The sequence below is a fragment of the Bombus flavifrons genome, chromosome 4 (assembly GCF_040668555.2).
Source record: "Bombus flavifrons isolate JBK064 chromosome 4, iyBomFlav1_principal, whole genome shotgun sequence".
Taxonomy (NCBI): Eukaryota; Metazoa; Arthropoda; class Insecta; order Hymenoptera; family Apidae; genus Bombus; species Bombus flavifrons.
Window position 1 is genome coordinate 15,781,882 of NC_138445.1, and position 17,465 is coordinate 15,799,346.

General features: G+C 41.4%; 3 protein-coding genes across 6 annotated transcripts in view; 1 reads left to right on the forward strand and 2 right to left on the reverse strand.

Moving 5' to 3' along the window:
• The window catches only part of Rpn2 (Regulatory particle non-ATPase 2), a 93,688-nt gene that overhangs the window by 70,388 nt on the left and 5,835 nt on the right, over positions 1 to 17,465 (forward strand). The window lies entirely within an intron of this gene.
• Positions 383 to 3,385, reverse strand: LOC138179458 (5-hydroxytryptamine receptor 2C-like). The gene is made up of 2 exons (XM_069112274.1): positions 3,005 to 3,385; positions 383 to 1,705 (listed from the first exon to the last, which is right to left on the reverse strand). The coding sequence occupies exons 1-2, from the start codon at positions 3,138 to 3,140 to the stop codon at positions 1,212 to 1,214; spliced, it is 630 nt and encodes a 209-aa protein (XP_068968375.1). The 5' UTR covers positions 3,141 to 3,385; the 3' UTR covers positions 383 to 1,211.
• Positions 10,825 to 17,465, reverse strand: part of LOC138179457 (dopamine D2-like receptor) — a 114,265-nt gene continuing 107,624 nt past the window's right edge. The window contains exons 3-4 of one of the 4 annotated variants that reach the window (XM_069112271.1): positions 17,118 to 17,286; positions 10,825 to 10,968 (exon numbers count right to left, since the gene is read on the reverse strand). In XM_069112271.1, the coding sequence (XP_068968372.1) occupies positions 10,926 to 10,968; positions 17,118 to 17,286 (212 nt within the window). In that variant the 3' untranslated portion in view covers positions 10,825 to 10,925. Of the gene's footprint in view, positions 10,969 to 17,069; positions 17,287 to 17,465 lie in introns of those variants that run through there. The other 3 variants (XM_069112270.1, XR_011173057.1, XR_011173056.1) reach the window with 3 other exon arrangements.

A 17,465-nucleotide genomic window follows, 5' to 3' on the forward strand; every position in this document is an offset into this window, starting at 1 on the left:
GACACACACGGATGAATGTCAGGCGGAAGATTTGAGCTCGCTTTATGTCGCGCATTTAGGGAAGCTCTTCTACTAGCCTCTCGTCTCGCTTCTTTTAACCCTAGTTCGGTCAAGTATCGTAGTTTCGTTTATCGATATCGCGAAAGCTCGTCGAACCGCTTTTGGAAGATGAAGTGTTCAGCTCGCATTGGAAACCTTAATCGTCGAAACTCTGCCTTAACAAGTCGATTATCGTTAAAGTCCTTAATCTAAATTGCTCGTCTCGCGTGTTCCGATTTCCGATCTCGCGGAAGCTCCGCCTACAGAAGGAAGGAACGTTTATTGCAGTTCGTAGTTCACTTAGGAGTTTCGTTGGAAACTCTTCATTTCAAGTACACCTGTCTTCGCGTTATCCGATCTACGCAAGCTGCTCGAATTATTTTATTAACAAAAGGAAGGAAGAGTATTCTTTGTATCGTTCTTTACAACTTTACCGAACGTCACTCGCTGGAACTTCAAATATCTCACTTCGATTCAATATTTTTCATTTTTCGATTATCTAAGATTCCGTAACAGTTTCTTCGGTTTTCCTTCGAGAATCAATCTGCTCTTCACTGTTGTTCGTAATTATTTTATTTGAAAAAAAAAAGAACTTCTTTTTCGCGAAGTATCACTCACTGCAGCTTGTAACGATGTATTCGCTTCAATTTTCCTACCTTTCTCGATTCCGTATTTTTCCCAAATTATCAAAGCTTTTACAAAAAAGCTTCTTCACTTCTTCCTCCACGATCGACCGATCTAACTGCTTGACCATGGTTCGTGACTATATTACATCGAAAACATTTTTCTATCGTACTTCACAATTCACTAAACGTCACTTGTTGCAACTAGGAACGATCTGCATGTTCTCGATAATTTCTTTTCGCCTCGCTTCCACTCTTCCACTCGTTTTAATTCAATGGAATCCTTGTTTCATTTTCACTCTAAACTTTCACAGCAGCTTCGATTACACACACATACACACGCATATATATCATCCAGATTTTCACAAAATCTTCTTCAGTTTATCTGCGATCATGAAACAATCAAAGCTTCACCGTGGCTCGTAATTCGTTGAGAAACCACGGCCGGTCAACCACGGTTCCTCCGCTTCCGCTGCTACCGGAAGTCGACGTTTATTAACGACTTTAAACCCTGGTGACGGCGATCCCCGGTCTCCCGGGGCCGAAGGCCTACCTGGACGGCCTCCAGCTTTGGTTTCTGTATCTGCAGAGCAACACTTTCTTGAAGGCCTGCCGGAAGACTTTGTTGAAGATCGTGTAGAAGATAGGATTGACCATAGAACTGGCGTAGCCCAACCAAGTAGCCAAATCGAAGATCTTGTGATTGATCTGCCTTTCACAGTTGGGACACACGGCTAGTATCAAATTGAGGACGAAGAACGGCGCCCAGAGGACCACGAACGTGAAGAAAACGACGCCTAGAACTTTCGTAGCTTTTTGCTCCAGCCTGATGATCCTTCCGTGTCGCGAGCTATTTCGTGAGACAACGCTGCTGGTTCTCGAATGGTGGCTACGAACTGGCCCTGAGTATCTGTGCGGACACGGCGAGGATGAATTGCTGCTTTGCTTAGAGCTGATGCTCGCTGCTCCGTTATGAGCACGCATCGTCGCTGCACGCCGGATCGGACCACCTCTTGTGGTCAATAACGCGGTTCTTGTGTTCCCTGTGGAATTAAAACGAAGAATTATAGTTTCCTAAGACTCGATCGTGGGCGCTGTAATTCGATTCAGACGGATTATGGGGAAAAACACATTTATGCGAAAGAAATGCTGTTACGAATTTTTGCTTATCTATCTTGTTGCTCTCTTGGAATCGAAACAAAGGACTGCAGCTTTGGAAGATTTTACGATTCGTTGTGGCGAGCACATTCGAACGGATCGTGCATCTTCATTTATTTACAGGAAGTTAACTCCGTGACGAATTTTTATCTTTCAATCTTACAAATTTTAGCGAAGAAATAGAATTTGCGAGACTTTCAAGAGGGTGACGCGTTTCTGATTCTTTTAATTCTTTTGATTTTAATCTGGTTTCATGTTAGCGTGTTGAGTAATAATACGAGTCGATGACTAAAAAGCGGTGGTTAATCTTGGAGGACACACCCTGTATATGGATGTACACTGTATACCGTAGTTTCGGAATTGATCATGTGTTGAACTTGGTAATTAATTGAGTTACAGCCTGTGTTTAAATTAACGACTATCAGTTAATCTCTACAGCTGTTCTGCAACATTAAACGCATCTGACAGTATATTCGAGTTAACAACTGCTTCTCCGAAGTGACAATTAATTAGGTCACTGAATTCGCCTCGTAGAACTTTCAATACCCTAAAGAAATTTAAATGCGACCAGAAACGAAAACGGCAGCAATCGAGACAATCGATTTATCATATCGACTTCCGCGTCGACAGGCTAAAACACTAAATCAACTGGCACCAAACTATTTTAGAAACCGCTTTGCCAACCAGTTCCTATTTCCAATCAACTTGAACGTTCTACCTAAGCTGGATCCTTCTTCGTCGTCTCGTTCACACTTGTAAATAATGAAACTATCTTTCGACGCGGCATAGCGAAGCAGAAAGTTTCCTACGAAACACAGCACTGTCTCAATTGCAGGGAAAGAAATGAATTCGTGTCTCCAATTCCAAATCTCGTCCCCTTCCAAAAAAGAAGAGGAAAGAAAAAAGAGAAAAAAGATCAGATGAATAGCAGCAGCAAACCAAAAACCACTTTATCGATTCTCCTTATTCCCAATACCTAATCGCCTTTTAACGCGAGTATCGCGAGAAGGAAGATTGTTCTCTATAAAATACAGAATTCTCTCAATTACCAAGAAAGAAATGAACTCGTGTCTCCAATGCCAAAACCTCGAAAGAAAAAGAAAAAAAAAAGATCAGACGAATAGCAGCATCGAACCAAAAGCCACTTTATCGATTCTTTTCATTGCCAATGAACTCGCACCCACCTAAACTAGATCCTCTTCTGCCGCTCCTCCACGTGACGACAGAATTTGGCTCGTAGCTTCTGCTGGCATCCATTCTACCGCTGTTGCTTCTACCGAGAAACGCAGCCTCCAGATTCTTCCCCGAGATTGGCTTCATGGTATCGCTGGAAACGATCACGATCTCGCTGGATGGTTGCGGAGGTGGTCTCTTGGACGATTCGCCGAAATAGGGGCAGGTACACGGCGGTGGTAACGCGATTTCGCCTTCCTGTTTATCGCTCGATTTCCTCTGCGTGCTCGAGGTTTCCTCGTTCGACGAGTTCTTCCGCGAAACGGAACCGCGGCCGAACACTGGCTGCTCGTGGAAGCTGAAAGATCGTTTCCTGGGTGTTCTCGGCGAACCCGATTCCGCCCGTTCCAAATGAGCCTCGTTGAAGGTGGACGCGCGTCGCCGATGCTTCCACGGGGTGGGCGAGCTTAGGTCTTCCGGTATCGAGAGGCTCGTTCGAGAACCGGACGCGCTGCTTCCGCTTTCTCCGCTCCTGGAATGTCAAATAGTCGCGGTCAGCATTTCGTGAGATTCTTCGTCGTATCGATACGATATTCGGTTTATTACGTGTAATCTGTAACTTGTATGGTAACGCGTAGTAGACAGAATCGTGCGAGTTCTTCGTACTCGTTTTCGACAAAGTTTAGATACTTGGCTGGAGAGTACAGTGATTTATTATAATAGATTAACATCGTTCGTTATAACCTTCTCCTTTTCTTGTTCTTCCTTTTTCTTTAAACCGAAGATTTACTACGTTGCTGTTGAAAGATGCGCTATTTAATCATCAAAGTTTACGATTTATGGACGCAGCCGGAGTATCATATTTTCCTGCCAACCTCTTCCAGCGATACGATTCGTAGAAAGTAGGTGAAACGAGAGATTCAGTTACGGCGGACTAGTGGTTTTTCAAACTTTCCTTCCTTTCTATAGCAACTTTCATTATCGATCAACATATATTTTATCGATTCAAAGTATAATAGCTCGCAGCTACTGGAAACCGAGCATCGTATCGGTGCATCCTAGAGGCACTAGAGAAATGTACAATAATTCGTGGAACGTGACACAGGACGAGGCTCGCGTTCCATCCCGATGGAAAGCGTTCTCGAAAGGTAGTGCATTTTTACGTCCAACTTCTCATTTTTTCCTTTCCTTTCGCCCTGTCTGTATGGAGCGCGGTAATGGATCGCGTGGATTGAAAAAAAGAAAAAAAAAATGCAGGAACGGTACAACCTCTCGACGAAAAAGGCCGACGAATGCCGCTATAAATCGGACATATATGAAACGCAGCTGCGCCAGTCACTTTTGACGCGTTCTATCCATTATTGGGGATCAACCAGCCATTATTGCATGCCACGAACCAAAGGCAAAGGCGCCGATGAAGCTCGGTTTCATCGCGAGCAACGCCAGTTCGAACGAGTCGTGGCTCTTGAACGAATCGAGTCTCAAACGAATTAGAATTAAAACGAGCGGAGTCGCAAAGGCTTCCGACACGACCAACGGTATGTTTGGAATTGAAAACGAGTTGGAATTAAAGCGAGCGAACTTGTACGGGATTTCTGTTCGGCCGATAGCGAATTTGGAATTCGAAATACGTTGGGATCGAAGTTCTCGCAGCGAAGGTTCGTCGAATGGTCGAATCGAGTCAACGCGTGTTTCGGGTCGAGTGGAAATTCGGTTAGATCGAGAATGGAGGAAGACGAGAAGAAATTAAAAATAAAGAAAATGACGATCGAAACGACGGAGTTTGCAGGCGATGTAACTTGGAAACGTTCGAAGCAGGTGGCAGTGAAATTGAAAAGAATGAATTTGGAGACTTGAAAAGTTGGAATGGAGAGATGGATTGGCATTAAGACTGGATAAACTTGAAAATGGAATTAAAGTTAAGAGAGAAGAGGGCGAAAGAAAGAAACGCGGAGGAGAATGAATTTAAAAATATCGGGACTCGGATGAGTTTGAAGTTTAAAGTAAGAAACGAGTTTCAAGTTTAAGATAAGATAAATTCCGACGATACTCGCGTCGTAACCGAAGAAAGTTGTCGAGAAGGGAAATGAGAATGCTGCGAATCATATTCTTTTAGTAGATTAAGACGTCTGAACTGTGAAAGCTTCGGATATATTCCGATAATCTGCCTTGTCTTGCGTGAAACAAGAAATTCATAATACAAAATTGGGTAAAAACAGGGAATCTGCTCCATACGGGACAGGAATGTTCAGATCTCGATAACGTATAATCTTTTTTCTATATCTCCGGCAAAGTTATTTAATAATAGCCGCCGGCTGTTACGAAATATGTACTGTACAATACTATCGTCGAAGATTCTTCATCCAGTCCATGCGGCTTTTCATTCCCCCGGAAGCCTGATTATTGCAAGGAATTCTTCGAATAACTTTCTCCGTGTTTTTAAAATTCCACGGGAAACTTTCATTACAACGATATCAATTTCATAATAGCTTTAGCATTACCGTTCGAAGCAAGGCATCGAGAAAAGACACGTCGAACGACAACGAAGTACGCAACCACTGAGATATATATGTGAAATTACGCGAAAGTATACGTTGTCGAAACTAATCCAAAGTGTGTAATTACTTTGTGTAACGATCGATAGATAAAACAATTTTCTACCGATTTTACAATTTTCTGCTCTACTTTTTCAATCGCGTTCTCGAAACCACGAATTTGCATAAAAATCAATCGACCACTTATTAGAAGGAAAGACAGCGCGAAGGAATAACAGTTTTCGAAAGCAAAATGGTGTCGATTGGTGGAGAAATGGATGGCGTGTAATAGATGAAAAATGGGGACAGGTGGGGAAACAACGGTGCAGAAATTTTTCAGCTGCTCGATGGCTTGATAGAACGATTCCCAACACTTTCGAAATTGAAACTGGAATAGGATATTGTTACCGAAATCGATCGTTGAACGATCGTTGACCAAGGTCTTCCTATTCGCTCGACCGATGCGATTGATTGAAGATGCTTCGAGTGCTTGTGGCAAAATCAAAACGCGGACGTATCCGATCCAGCGACACTTCACATTTTTCTCTTCGATCGGATATATTTCAATGTCGTTTTACATTCACCCGTTCGTTTTACAGACGAGCACGTCGATGATCCAAGGAGGAGTCATTGGAATGTTTTTTCCAATGGAACTTTCAAGCTGCCGTTGTGTCATCTGTTATCGGGAAATGTAAAGTTTCGCAGCATTTGCAATTAAAAGTGCGAATTTTATCTGCGATTACAATCGAACGTTGTGTGGAATCGCGTCGAATCAAGTTCGTCAAATTGTTCGCCACTTGTTCGAACGAACCACGTCCACTGACGTATCACTGGTGAAAAAAAAAAAGAAAAAACAGGGAAAGATTTAAAAAGATTGAAAAAGGGAAAATGCAGGAAATAAACATGGGCGGAAGGACGAGGGAAGAAGCGAACGGAAAGGTCGTTCCGCGCGAGGAAAGCCATTATATATGGTGGTTCCAGGCCTCGCTAGTGGATCGCACTTAGCTGCTGGGCATTCAAAGTGCAAAACGGGCCGGTGGCCACTTAAGTAAACTGCTCTTACCTACCTGGGGCACTCTAATAAAGGAATGCACTTAGTCGTATCCACAAAGGATTCGTGTCGTAGCTTCGTGCTTTGCTCGTCACTTTGAAGCTCTTTGAAGGGCCAAAAGTTCGGGAGAACTTGGTCGCGTCTGGTAATTGTCCTGGAAACGGCAGCCTCCTTTTTCCATTCATCCGGCAAAGCTTTCTTGCCGAGAGAAAGAGAGACAAAAGGTCTGTCCGTATCATTGTTCTCGAAATAACGATTCAATTAATTCCACGCAAACGGATTCTTTGTTTCTTGCCGTGCAACATGCTTCTTGCCACACCGACCAGTTTCCAGCCTTTCATTCTACTAAACCGTACGAAGCTTGATATACTTGCGCCTTATTAATCGCTATTGTAAATGCTATAGTAAATAATATTTATTGCACGATGATACGACGTTAAGTGGTACGATAACGCTTGCGAAATTATAGCCGCTGTAACGTGCCGGAGTATATGATATACGCAAAGTATATTGCTCGTTATAACGCTTAATGCGTTACACGAATGTCCACGTGCCGTTTTTCTAATTGTATTTATAAAAGCACGAATTTTCATGAATATCTGCGCGGTCTATCTATTACAAGTTCACCGATAATTTTCTTGCCCTTTGGGTGTAAAAAGTGTGGCCGCATTAAACGCCAATATTTCACCGTGAAATCCCTCGGGCAAGCAATCTACGCTAATAATTGGCAAATACGGCACCTAATTCCCAATAGCGGTCAAGAGCCACATATTTCAGACCGGTGTGACGCGAAGTATTAGCGAACCGTCTCACGGTCCATACTTCATCGAAGGACGCTTAACGTCTGCATGCCGAGAACGCTTGAGGCAGCGTGAACTTGCGATATTATCGGTGAACGCGACCGCTTCGCAGCCAGGCGAAATGTGGTCACGTCGGCATGTTTCGTCGCTACCGCGTTCGACAAGTTACCTCGTATCCTTGATCGACAGTTTCGAGCGAGGATCGAAGCAGCCCCGAAGCATTGCCTCTTCGTTTCCTTCCAACTGACCTCAATTCGTTAAGATTACCCGTTACGTTGTTACGAGTTGATGGAACAACGATTCCAGAAATTTTACCTACTCTTCAGCAATGCAACTTGAGATTGGTTTAAGTGATTCGTTGGTTCAAACGTTGGTTCTTCGTTTCTTCCAGTTTTCTTCCTTTCTTGCTATTCGCTTCCGGTGAATTGTTCGCAGGCGAAGCTTTTCGGTTTTCTACAGCTGCCTTTTTCACCTTTGATCACAATTTAGGAATATTGCCGTGTATCGTCGTGTCGTGAATGATATTGTCAAACGTATTATTATATGATTTATTTTGTCGGTTCTTTACGCGTTATTTCTAATTAGTAAATTAAAGTTCCTGGCCTTTTCCTGGATCTATTTTTTTTTTTATTTTTGTTACACGATTATCGTATAATATTACGTATTCTACGATCGTTATGTCATCAGATAATTTTATCCTGATCGTCTGCAACGTGTGTTCTAACTACCAATTTCTATTTTTATGTGATTTTATAGACGTGGCGATGTTGTGCAAAATAATTTGTTGGATATAAATACGATGGTGCCGCTTAGTTGTCCTGTTTTCTCTCTTATCTGTGCCTGTCTCGTCCTATTGTAAGATGCAGAGGTAGAGAATGCAAACTAGCGCACTGCGTTTGAATATGTTTTTCAGAGCAGAAGAAATGGCAAAGAAAGATCGACGAAAGAAACGTTGAAGGGGTGTTTCAAATACACGCGCTCGTATATACATATATATGTATGTAAAGCACACAAACGATATATAACTATAACTCTAAAGCAGGATTGAGTCGAAAAGAATAAAAACGGCTGAGCTGTCGACTAACCTAATTTACAGCGGAAAAAATATATTTCGGAAATGTTATAAAATGTTATACCGACGAAGTTTAAAAACCTGGTCGTATTAATAATCGAGCAATTATTATTTAAACAACGATGAATAATAAGGACGATTTTGCGACATTCGAGCAAAGATTCATCGATTCATCTTCACCGCCGAATCTCTCGATAAATAATCCCATTTTCAATCTGAAACTCAACACTTTTCTCCTTACACTTTTCCTCGTTCCCGTAAACTTTCGTCGTAGTGTCTCCTAGCGATCTCAGCTAAATTCCCTCGTGAATTTTTCCCCATCCACGTTTCCACGATCCGGCAACATCCAACTGAATTCCCTGTTCAGTTAGCCGTAGGGCCCAGAACAGTAACGAATAGCCAATTTCCGTGGCGGGAATAACGCCCCATTTGTGCGGCCAACTCTATCTTCACTTACGCGTCATTGGAAGTAGATCAGCCTAGACGACGATGCCTCCAACATCGAACGACGTCGACTTCGAATAGGAAAAGACCCAGTGAAAGTGGTATCTCGTGTACAAGTGTTGCTGCAAGTATTCGGACGCATATCGCAGAAAATTTTCATGCACACGCTGTATCGTGTTGTGTAAAATATTTTGAAATTTCATTAGTGTTAGGATGACGACTATATTGATATATATGGAAGCAATTTGAAAATGTACGTGGAAGATTGGAAGGTACTTTTTGCAAGCATGTATTTGGTAAAGAATTAGTATACAGCGTAATTTGCATTTTTTCGGGAATCCATTTTACGCATCGTTTAGGAGACTAATTCTTTTAACTTGTAAAAAAACAATCAGGTGGTTTAGTGGAATTTTAAACAATTTACAATGTTTTGAAGGGTGCGTGCTCAGGTTTGTTCGTTGCTGTACGTCGTAGGTTCCATCTAATTTAACACTAATCACGATAACCAAGCTTCATTGTAGCGCTAACGAAATTTCAAAACATTTGCTATAGCATAAGGTATCTTTGAAAGGTTGCCATAAATGTTTAAATATTTCAGTCAGTCGCTGTTTATTACCGTTTAGAAGAATTCGTACAGGAGAAGAATATCTTTTTCAGAGGAGCGATTTAATTATCAAACTGTCATTGGGTAGACCTTAACAAACCTCGTGAAAGTAGCCAATCTTCTCCTGATAACATACAACTAGCGATACGCTTGAATACTAATTAGAAATGAAAAAGAATCGTGTTCGAGCCTCTTTAAATTAAATTGAATAAAAATTTCCCATCGCGTAATAAAATTATGCCCATAAAACTGGCGAATCTCTCAGACGAGAAGCACGAAGAGATCTTCGATGAACTTTCCTGAGAAAGGAGCTTCTCCCAATCCGAGGCAGCTTTATCAACTCGAATCGCGACTACGTCGACAGGGGTATCGGTTCGTGAAACCGTGTTCGATCCGAGATATCAACGGCGCAGCCAATCTCCACGTGGAATACGAGACGCGAAAAAACGTACGTGACGCGAGAATGAGAAATATTCCGCGGCCCTCGTAAATCTGCCGCGTTTCCCGCTGCTCCTTCCGACGGGTACCCCGAAGGGAGCCACGGAAAGCATCCGTAAATCGGAATCGCGATCCCGTGCACTCTCACGCCTGGAGAATATTTTCCAGTTGGATGCAGTTCGCCGCGGTGACAGTTGTTTCTCGAAGGAAACTGCGATCGACCAAGCGATCTGCCGAGCGTGAAGTATCGTTTGATATTTTATCTTGCAACGTGACTGAGAAAACTTCTGTATTTACTGTGAAATCGACGCTTCCAGGTCGTTTTACAATTTTATTCGAATGTATTTCAGGTTCGTGTTAAGGTGGTACGAAGTCGAATCGAGTTTGATGTTGCTTTAGGTTTGTAGATGTCGCGCCATTTGCCTACGAACTATTTCTTTCTTTGTGGAAGGTTTATGGCTATCGGAGGCTTCCTTTTCTCGTGGAAGAGCATGTTCGAAGATTGAAATTCGACGTTCCGTATTAATGGTTGAAAAGTATGACGTAAAATGGTAGAATCGATGCTTGGTTTGTACTTTAGTCGGTGCAATCGTATTGTACGATATTCTAGCTTCGCGTTTCCGTACATCGAACATCGACGTGGTGTACAAATATGGGTGCGGAATTCGCAGCATACGATACTATCGTAACCTTACCCGTGTCGAAAGCTGCACCGATGCAATTGTTGCTGTTGCTGATGATGCTGGAGCGAGTGTTGGGGCGTGGACCTTGGCGTTCCCATAGGAGTGGGGCTTCCGGGGCTGGCGATGCCCTCCAAACCTCTGGATAACTTGAGCATTTCGGCGCCAAAGGCGTGAAGCGCGAACATCGCCGACGGCGGCGGTTCGCTTTCCGGAAGCCAGAGTTCGTGGGTGTCCAGCGTTGTCAGCTCGGTGTCGGTCGACGTACCGGAAGTGTGCTGCGGCGTACCGCCGCTGCCGGCCGAGCTTTTACTCAACAGGAACCGCTTCCAGGTCCCTCGTCTGTCTAAACCTACGGATGCAAAGAAAAGCCGGCTAATTAGAATTTTTATCTGCCCCTACTTATGACATGTAGATGTCTACGATTTTGTAAATTTTTATTTATTTAATAAATTTACGAAAAATAAGATCTCTCTATCGAGGGTGATGATGATATCGAGTTGGGTGCTGATTGTGTGCTTGGATAACGCGAAATCGACAGAGGAATTGTTCAGTGCGATCAATTTAGCTTCTAAAGGACTCGTATATGTTTCGTGGCAGAAGGATCGTCGACTGCTATGGCGTAAACTCAGCAGACGGCTGAAAATTAAGACATCAGAAAATAAGAGATAAAATAAGAGATCAGAAACTACAGTCCTCTAGTTTCGCTTCTGAATCGGTTGATTTATGCTCGCGACTGCACCGCCTCTTTTGTATCCCGTGTCTCCGTGTCTGTATCGATTAATTCGGTCTGAACGATTATTCGGAAGCGTCCTTTTTAGCATACCGTGTCACGTCCGCAACTTGTGCATAATGGGCCACGATTTGCATGCCCTCGCGTACGTCGAAATTTCTTATCGTTGTCAACGAATGGGCGGCGCTGGATGCCGAAGGAGGCGAAAAGGAGCACCGTGCTTTCGATTGGCAAAGAAAAATGTCGCGCGAGTTGCGCCAAACGACTGATCGACGGGGCTAAACGATCGTTTTTAATCCTTCGTCCATTTTCAAAGCTGATGGAAGAGGCGGTTCGCTCTTCCCAGAGATAAATGTGACGCGCTCTCGTAAAAAGGGGTTAAGATGGAAAAAAATCGATTTTGACGTTTTCATGTCTCCTTTTTCTTTTCTCTTATCGGCAAAGGTACATGTTCTTTGCAACGAGATCAAGCCCAGTTTCCTCGCATGATTATCGAATACCTCGCAATTGAAGATTGGAATTATATGTCAATAACGAAAGCGGACAATCGTTTGTTCTATTTATTAAAGTTACGAAACGTCTTTAGAAAGTCACTTTCTTCGTTTCGTCTTAACGCGTTTCTCGTTTTCCCGTCAATCAAAGTATATTAATATATTAGCTGACTCGATATACGATGTTTCGAAACCGATGTATCGATCGTTCTTTTTTGGTACCGAAACACAGTATTCATTTGGCTCGAAAATACCAGTGTCACCCACTACATATTTCAAAGCCAGATTTGTAATTTATTTCGTCCGATATAACCACGAATGGAGGATTCTCGAAGCTCGAAACTGTGCAACGTGGACCAGGGATTGACAGTTAATTTCCTTCTTTCGATTCGGAAAAACAGTTGGTATGCATTTTAAAGCAATACGTTGCTGCAGAAATATTATCTAAGGGAAGGAATAAGTCATCTGGTTTTGCGCACGAATATTTGAAAACCGTTCTCATCTTCGTTTCCCTAATCTAAGCTACGTATCTACACCTTATATTAAATTGGAAAACATTTTACATTAATCAACGTTTTCAATAAATGTAATATTATATCGTAAACTTTGTAACTAATTATAGTCTTCTTTCTCGTGTTCGAAAAGAATTCCAGTTACAGAGGGGACATTAGAGGGAGCTCTTGAATTAAACTTCGTTAAACTTGAAACCAGATTTGATTAAAGTAAATTAAACTCTAAATTAAAAACCGGTAAGCATTTCTGTAGTTATCCTACAATCAAATTAAATTCTGTATATAGATGCTCAACTGTTCTAAAACCTGACCAAAGTATTATAGATTCGCTCGAAGGAATCTAGAGCGGCCTGATTTCTGACAGTTCTTAAAACGGCGCCTTTTGTTTCACCGACACTTTTGGCGCACGTTGCAAAACACGAACGATCAATTTGCAAGTGAAATCGGCCGATGCAAATGTTTCAGTCGAAAGAGGCGTCGTTTTGCGTCCCAATTTGCGCCACATAGCCTCACGAAACTTTTCCAGCGTTCTTTGCAATTTTCTAGACTTTGCTCAACAACGACAGAAGTCTCTCCTTTTTCCCCTAGAAAAATTGTCAATCTCCGGACTACTGTAACTTCGTGAGATAAAAAAGAGCGTACAACAAGTCTACCTGAGCTGATTCTAAAGGGTGCAGCCTCTATTTTTGTATCTCTAAACTAAATTTTCCAAAGATCTTTCCACGTTATAGGAGAATAAGCGACGAATTAAAGTCGTTTTTGAAATTCGTTTTAAAATGACTTTGCAAGAGGAACTTTCTCTTGTCGTAGTGGAGAAAAGTTAAAAATACCTACAATTTCAAATACCTCAACGTACGAAAATATTAATGTACGAAAAAGATATTAAAGAGGACGTTTTAACCGAAGAAAGCAGCGTGTAGCTAACACGTAAATTCCCTAGAAATTCCCTAGAGACCTGATGCTGATAATTAGCGCGTCCCCTCGACAAACGATTTTTCTCACGAGCTCGTTCCATTTTTTTCCCGTGACAACGGAATCTCACTTTGGATGGCTCGAGGGAAGGGAAAGGGTTTAATTTCTTTCACGAAGGAAGCTGCGCCGTCGAACAAAGAGGCCGGCCAATCTATAGAACTCTTAATCGCAATCTCCGCCGAATCGCGCCAAGGCAAAGGCCGGGAAACGTTGCCGGATTACACCGAAATTCCCTGTAATACCCTCTCTCGGCAAGCTCCCCGACAGACACGAACGACACGGAGGCTATTCGCGTTTACGTTCCGTTCGATTCCCTCTGGCTTTGATTAAAAATCGCCCCTTCGCCACGAAAATGTTGTTATCGGTTCCGACTTTGATCCGAGATCAGACGAAATCGGCTAGGATTTTATCGTCTTTTTGCTCGTGATTCTCTTATTTCATTTTCATTTTCTTCTTCTTCCTCTCCATTCCACTTCTTTTTTCCTTGTCTTTTTGTCTGTGAGTGTGTGGTCGTGAATAGAAGCTTGGCTAACATCGATCGACAGAATGGTCGATTATTGGCAGCACTGATTAATGGAAAATTGGCAGGATGATTCGTCGTAATAGAAGTGGACAGACAAGAATTTTTGGCATTTAGTTAATTTAATTGTAGCTCGAAAGTGAAATATCGTTGCGTAATTCTCACGTAGGCGGAGAAAATCCTTTACTCGCGAAACTAACATCTTTGTTATTTACGAGCGCCCTATACAACTTGTATTGTAGCGGAAAATCTAAAACGATCGCTAAGCTTCCAAGTTTTCCGTCGATAAGATATCTTCTTCGTCGGGTTTCAACGCCACTTTTTTTCATCTCCTTTTCTTTTCTTTTTTTCCCTTTTTTCAATTAAAGAACACTTCGTTTTAAAATTTCGCTGTAAAAGCAGCGCGATAACTCGCTTTGTTAAGTTCAGACCCGAAGTAAGGACGATAAAAAGCGTGGAGTCCGCGAGACAATGCTGAAAAGTAAGTTTGACATTTCATTCTTTCGTTGAAACGCGAGGAAAAACTTCTTGTTTGTCGGGGATAATTCTGGCACGTGGACGAGCAAAATGGAAATGATGTCTGGCGTCAGAGATGGAGGAAAATGGTTAATAATATTTGATCAGGGGAACGTGGGGTGATGATTCATGACGCAATGCCGGCGCTGTAGGTAGAACGAACCCGTAATAATGACAAAGGATGCGTGGAAATTTTATATTGTTGCGTGACTCTCATAAAACAAATTGCAATATCTCCTCTGTTATTTTATTACTTTGATTGTTACTGCATTATTTCTCGTGTTTCCTCCTGTTTCCTTTTAAATACTATGTTTTACATTTTGTTTATACCTGTGAATACAATTTATTAATAGCAATTAAAACGGCAGACTGTTTAAATGTCAGAGTATAAACCTTCGATTTTCTATCTTTCGTTTCTATTGTCACGTACCACTGGACGATATTTCACTCGAAGATTATCGCTTTGCAGAAGCTGTCTGATTTTTTAACGTTAGAGATTCGTCGACGCGCGAACGTGCCGAACGTCGACGCGTTCCCTTCGAAACGATGAAATATCGTCGACGTAACGTTCTGTCTTTTTACGCCTACGTTTATTCGTTTGCAGCAGGGCGAACTGCGGAATTCAACGTGTTCGCCGGTTTCACGATTTTGCAAATTTTTCCACGCGTTAGATGGCAAACAGCAAGAAAAGCAAAGCTCGACGATATTGCTGACAGCTTGGTAATTTAGATTTACATTGAAAATACATCCGTACGATACAGCCAAGCATAGCTTTTATTCGACAAATTGAAATATTTATTTTATTGGATTTTTATCGAATCTGTCCGACAAGTGAAATGTTAGTTCGGTAAACTTAGCCCGTAAATATCAATATGCAGCATAAATATCATCTTGCTGTGTGTCGTATTAATTCGTACTTTATATTTCCCGTATTTCTCCTATTAAATCACGTTTCCCGTATTTACTATGTTAATTCATATTTTTCTAGTACAGCGATGTTACAGCGATGCAAATAAGAACTTTGACAGTTTCAATTAACAATTTCAAAATGGTATCCTTTAGCTTCGTAATTATCAAGTTTCAGCTTCGATCTCTACAGCAAAATATGTTTTCGTAACTTCAAATTCTTCTTATAGTAATAAATAAAGGTTCGCGTTAATAAATACAAGAAACTATCTTATGAAAAATAATAGAAAATTGATGTGTATCGCTCGAATCCTCAGCTCGTACTCGATACATCTATGACATGTTAATACAACATTTTTGTCTTGTTTTTATTCGTTTTGATATCGAACAAGTCGTTTAATCGCTCCACTGTTAATTTTACTAATTTTCTAGTAATTTTCAAACGATGTTAATTTTCATTGCACTCGTAACGTACGTTTAAAGAAACTGAAAAATTCGTCAAGTTCGTTTTTCTTTTTTAATTTCTTTTCTCCTTCTTCTTTTTTTTTTTTTTTTTTTTTTTTAAGTAACTTTCCAATCTCGAAACTTCATAATATGAAATCTAATACTTTCCTTTACTTCATCGTTCGCTTGCTCGAACCGAACTTCCCAAGATACACGAACTTTCTCTTTTAATACCGACATTATAGAAGCACTTCACATTCCGTTGCTTTACTGCTCGTTCGAAGAATTTCCAGAGGCTTTTGTAAATAACAGGACAGAAAAGAGTTACATAAACTTTCCTCCTACGAATTACTTCTTCTCCGGTAGATCGATTCGATAGTTCCATTTGAAAATCGATAACCTGCAGCCAGTCGGCCAACTTCTTCGAAATACATAATCGGTTAACCATAAGCAACAGGCAGTCACGTAGAAACTTCTGGCCTTTTACAAGCATTAAAACTTTTTTCTTGGCCGTAGCTCAATCTGTTTTCTCCACTCTCGAAACAAATAATTGCGCAGGTTCCCGTTTTTGCGAATAACGCGTTTATTATAAGCAAAACCCTTGTAAACTTCTACGTATAGAAAAATATTGGAGTTTTAGACGCTTGGAAGTTAAAGGGGGCGAACTTTCCCAGAACCTGTCAAAGCACCGTGATGCTGGATCTCGCTTATCTTCTTATCTTTGATCTTACAGTTTGCCTAGTATACTTTGGAATAAGTAATCCAACTCAAATGTTTGTTAATCAGTCTTTATTTTATTTTATTTTATTTTTTCTGCGTACATTGTCAAAACCTTTTTTATTTTCGAGCGAATACATTTTTAAAAGACTTGAATTAATTTCACGTTTATTAAAAAGTATCGAACGAAATTTATATTCGAAGCATATCATTTTTGTCTGTTTCCATATCTTTCTCAAAGCTCTCCCATATTAAGAGCGTAGGATCGTTCGTAGTGGATATTTGAAATAATTTTTACCACAATTTAGATAACTTGGATGATAGAAAATTGAACGTTTTTCGTAAATTGATATTTATTTCTCCGTATGTAGATAACCGAGTGATAATAGCAAAATTTTGACGTCTTTTTCATCGAATCTCTCTCTCTCTGTACGTATAACGTAAACGTAAATACCATAGAAAATCGGACGACGTGTAAAAGGATAGGCAGATGGGGAGGGAATCATAGTACTCACGAATGACGAGAAATTTAGAAATTAGAAAGGAAACAGTACGTGATATGAGCGGAGTGCGTTGAAACGGGTGTCGTGGAATGATGGAATCGCGAATGTAGTGGGTCAGTGTACCCGATAATACACTAACCTCCCGAGGGTGGGCCCTGCGGGCCACCCAGCCATCCGGAGGACCAACCTGCAGTTCCTCCTATATTCTGTTGCTGCTTCGCCAACAGTCTGACTGTCAAAGCGTACGTAAGCAACATCACGCCCAGTGGTATGTAAAAGCAGATTATGCTGCCGATCAACTTGTACAGAGGATCCGGTATTTGACACGCGCCGTCCACCAGCACGGAGTCGTCTTCCTGAAACATCGGTATACAGGATTATGCACTTAGTGTCGCGACATTTCACGTTTAACTTCATATTTCCATGTTGAGTTTGCGAAAAATCCATTTTCTATGGTGTCTTTTTTCTTTGACAAAGAGAAGTTGTATTATTAGCAGTTTGGTTATTTATTTATTTTTGTACATTATCGTATTAT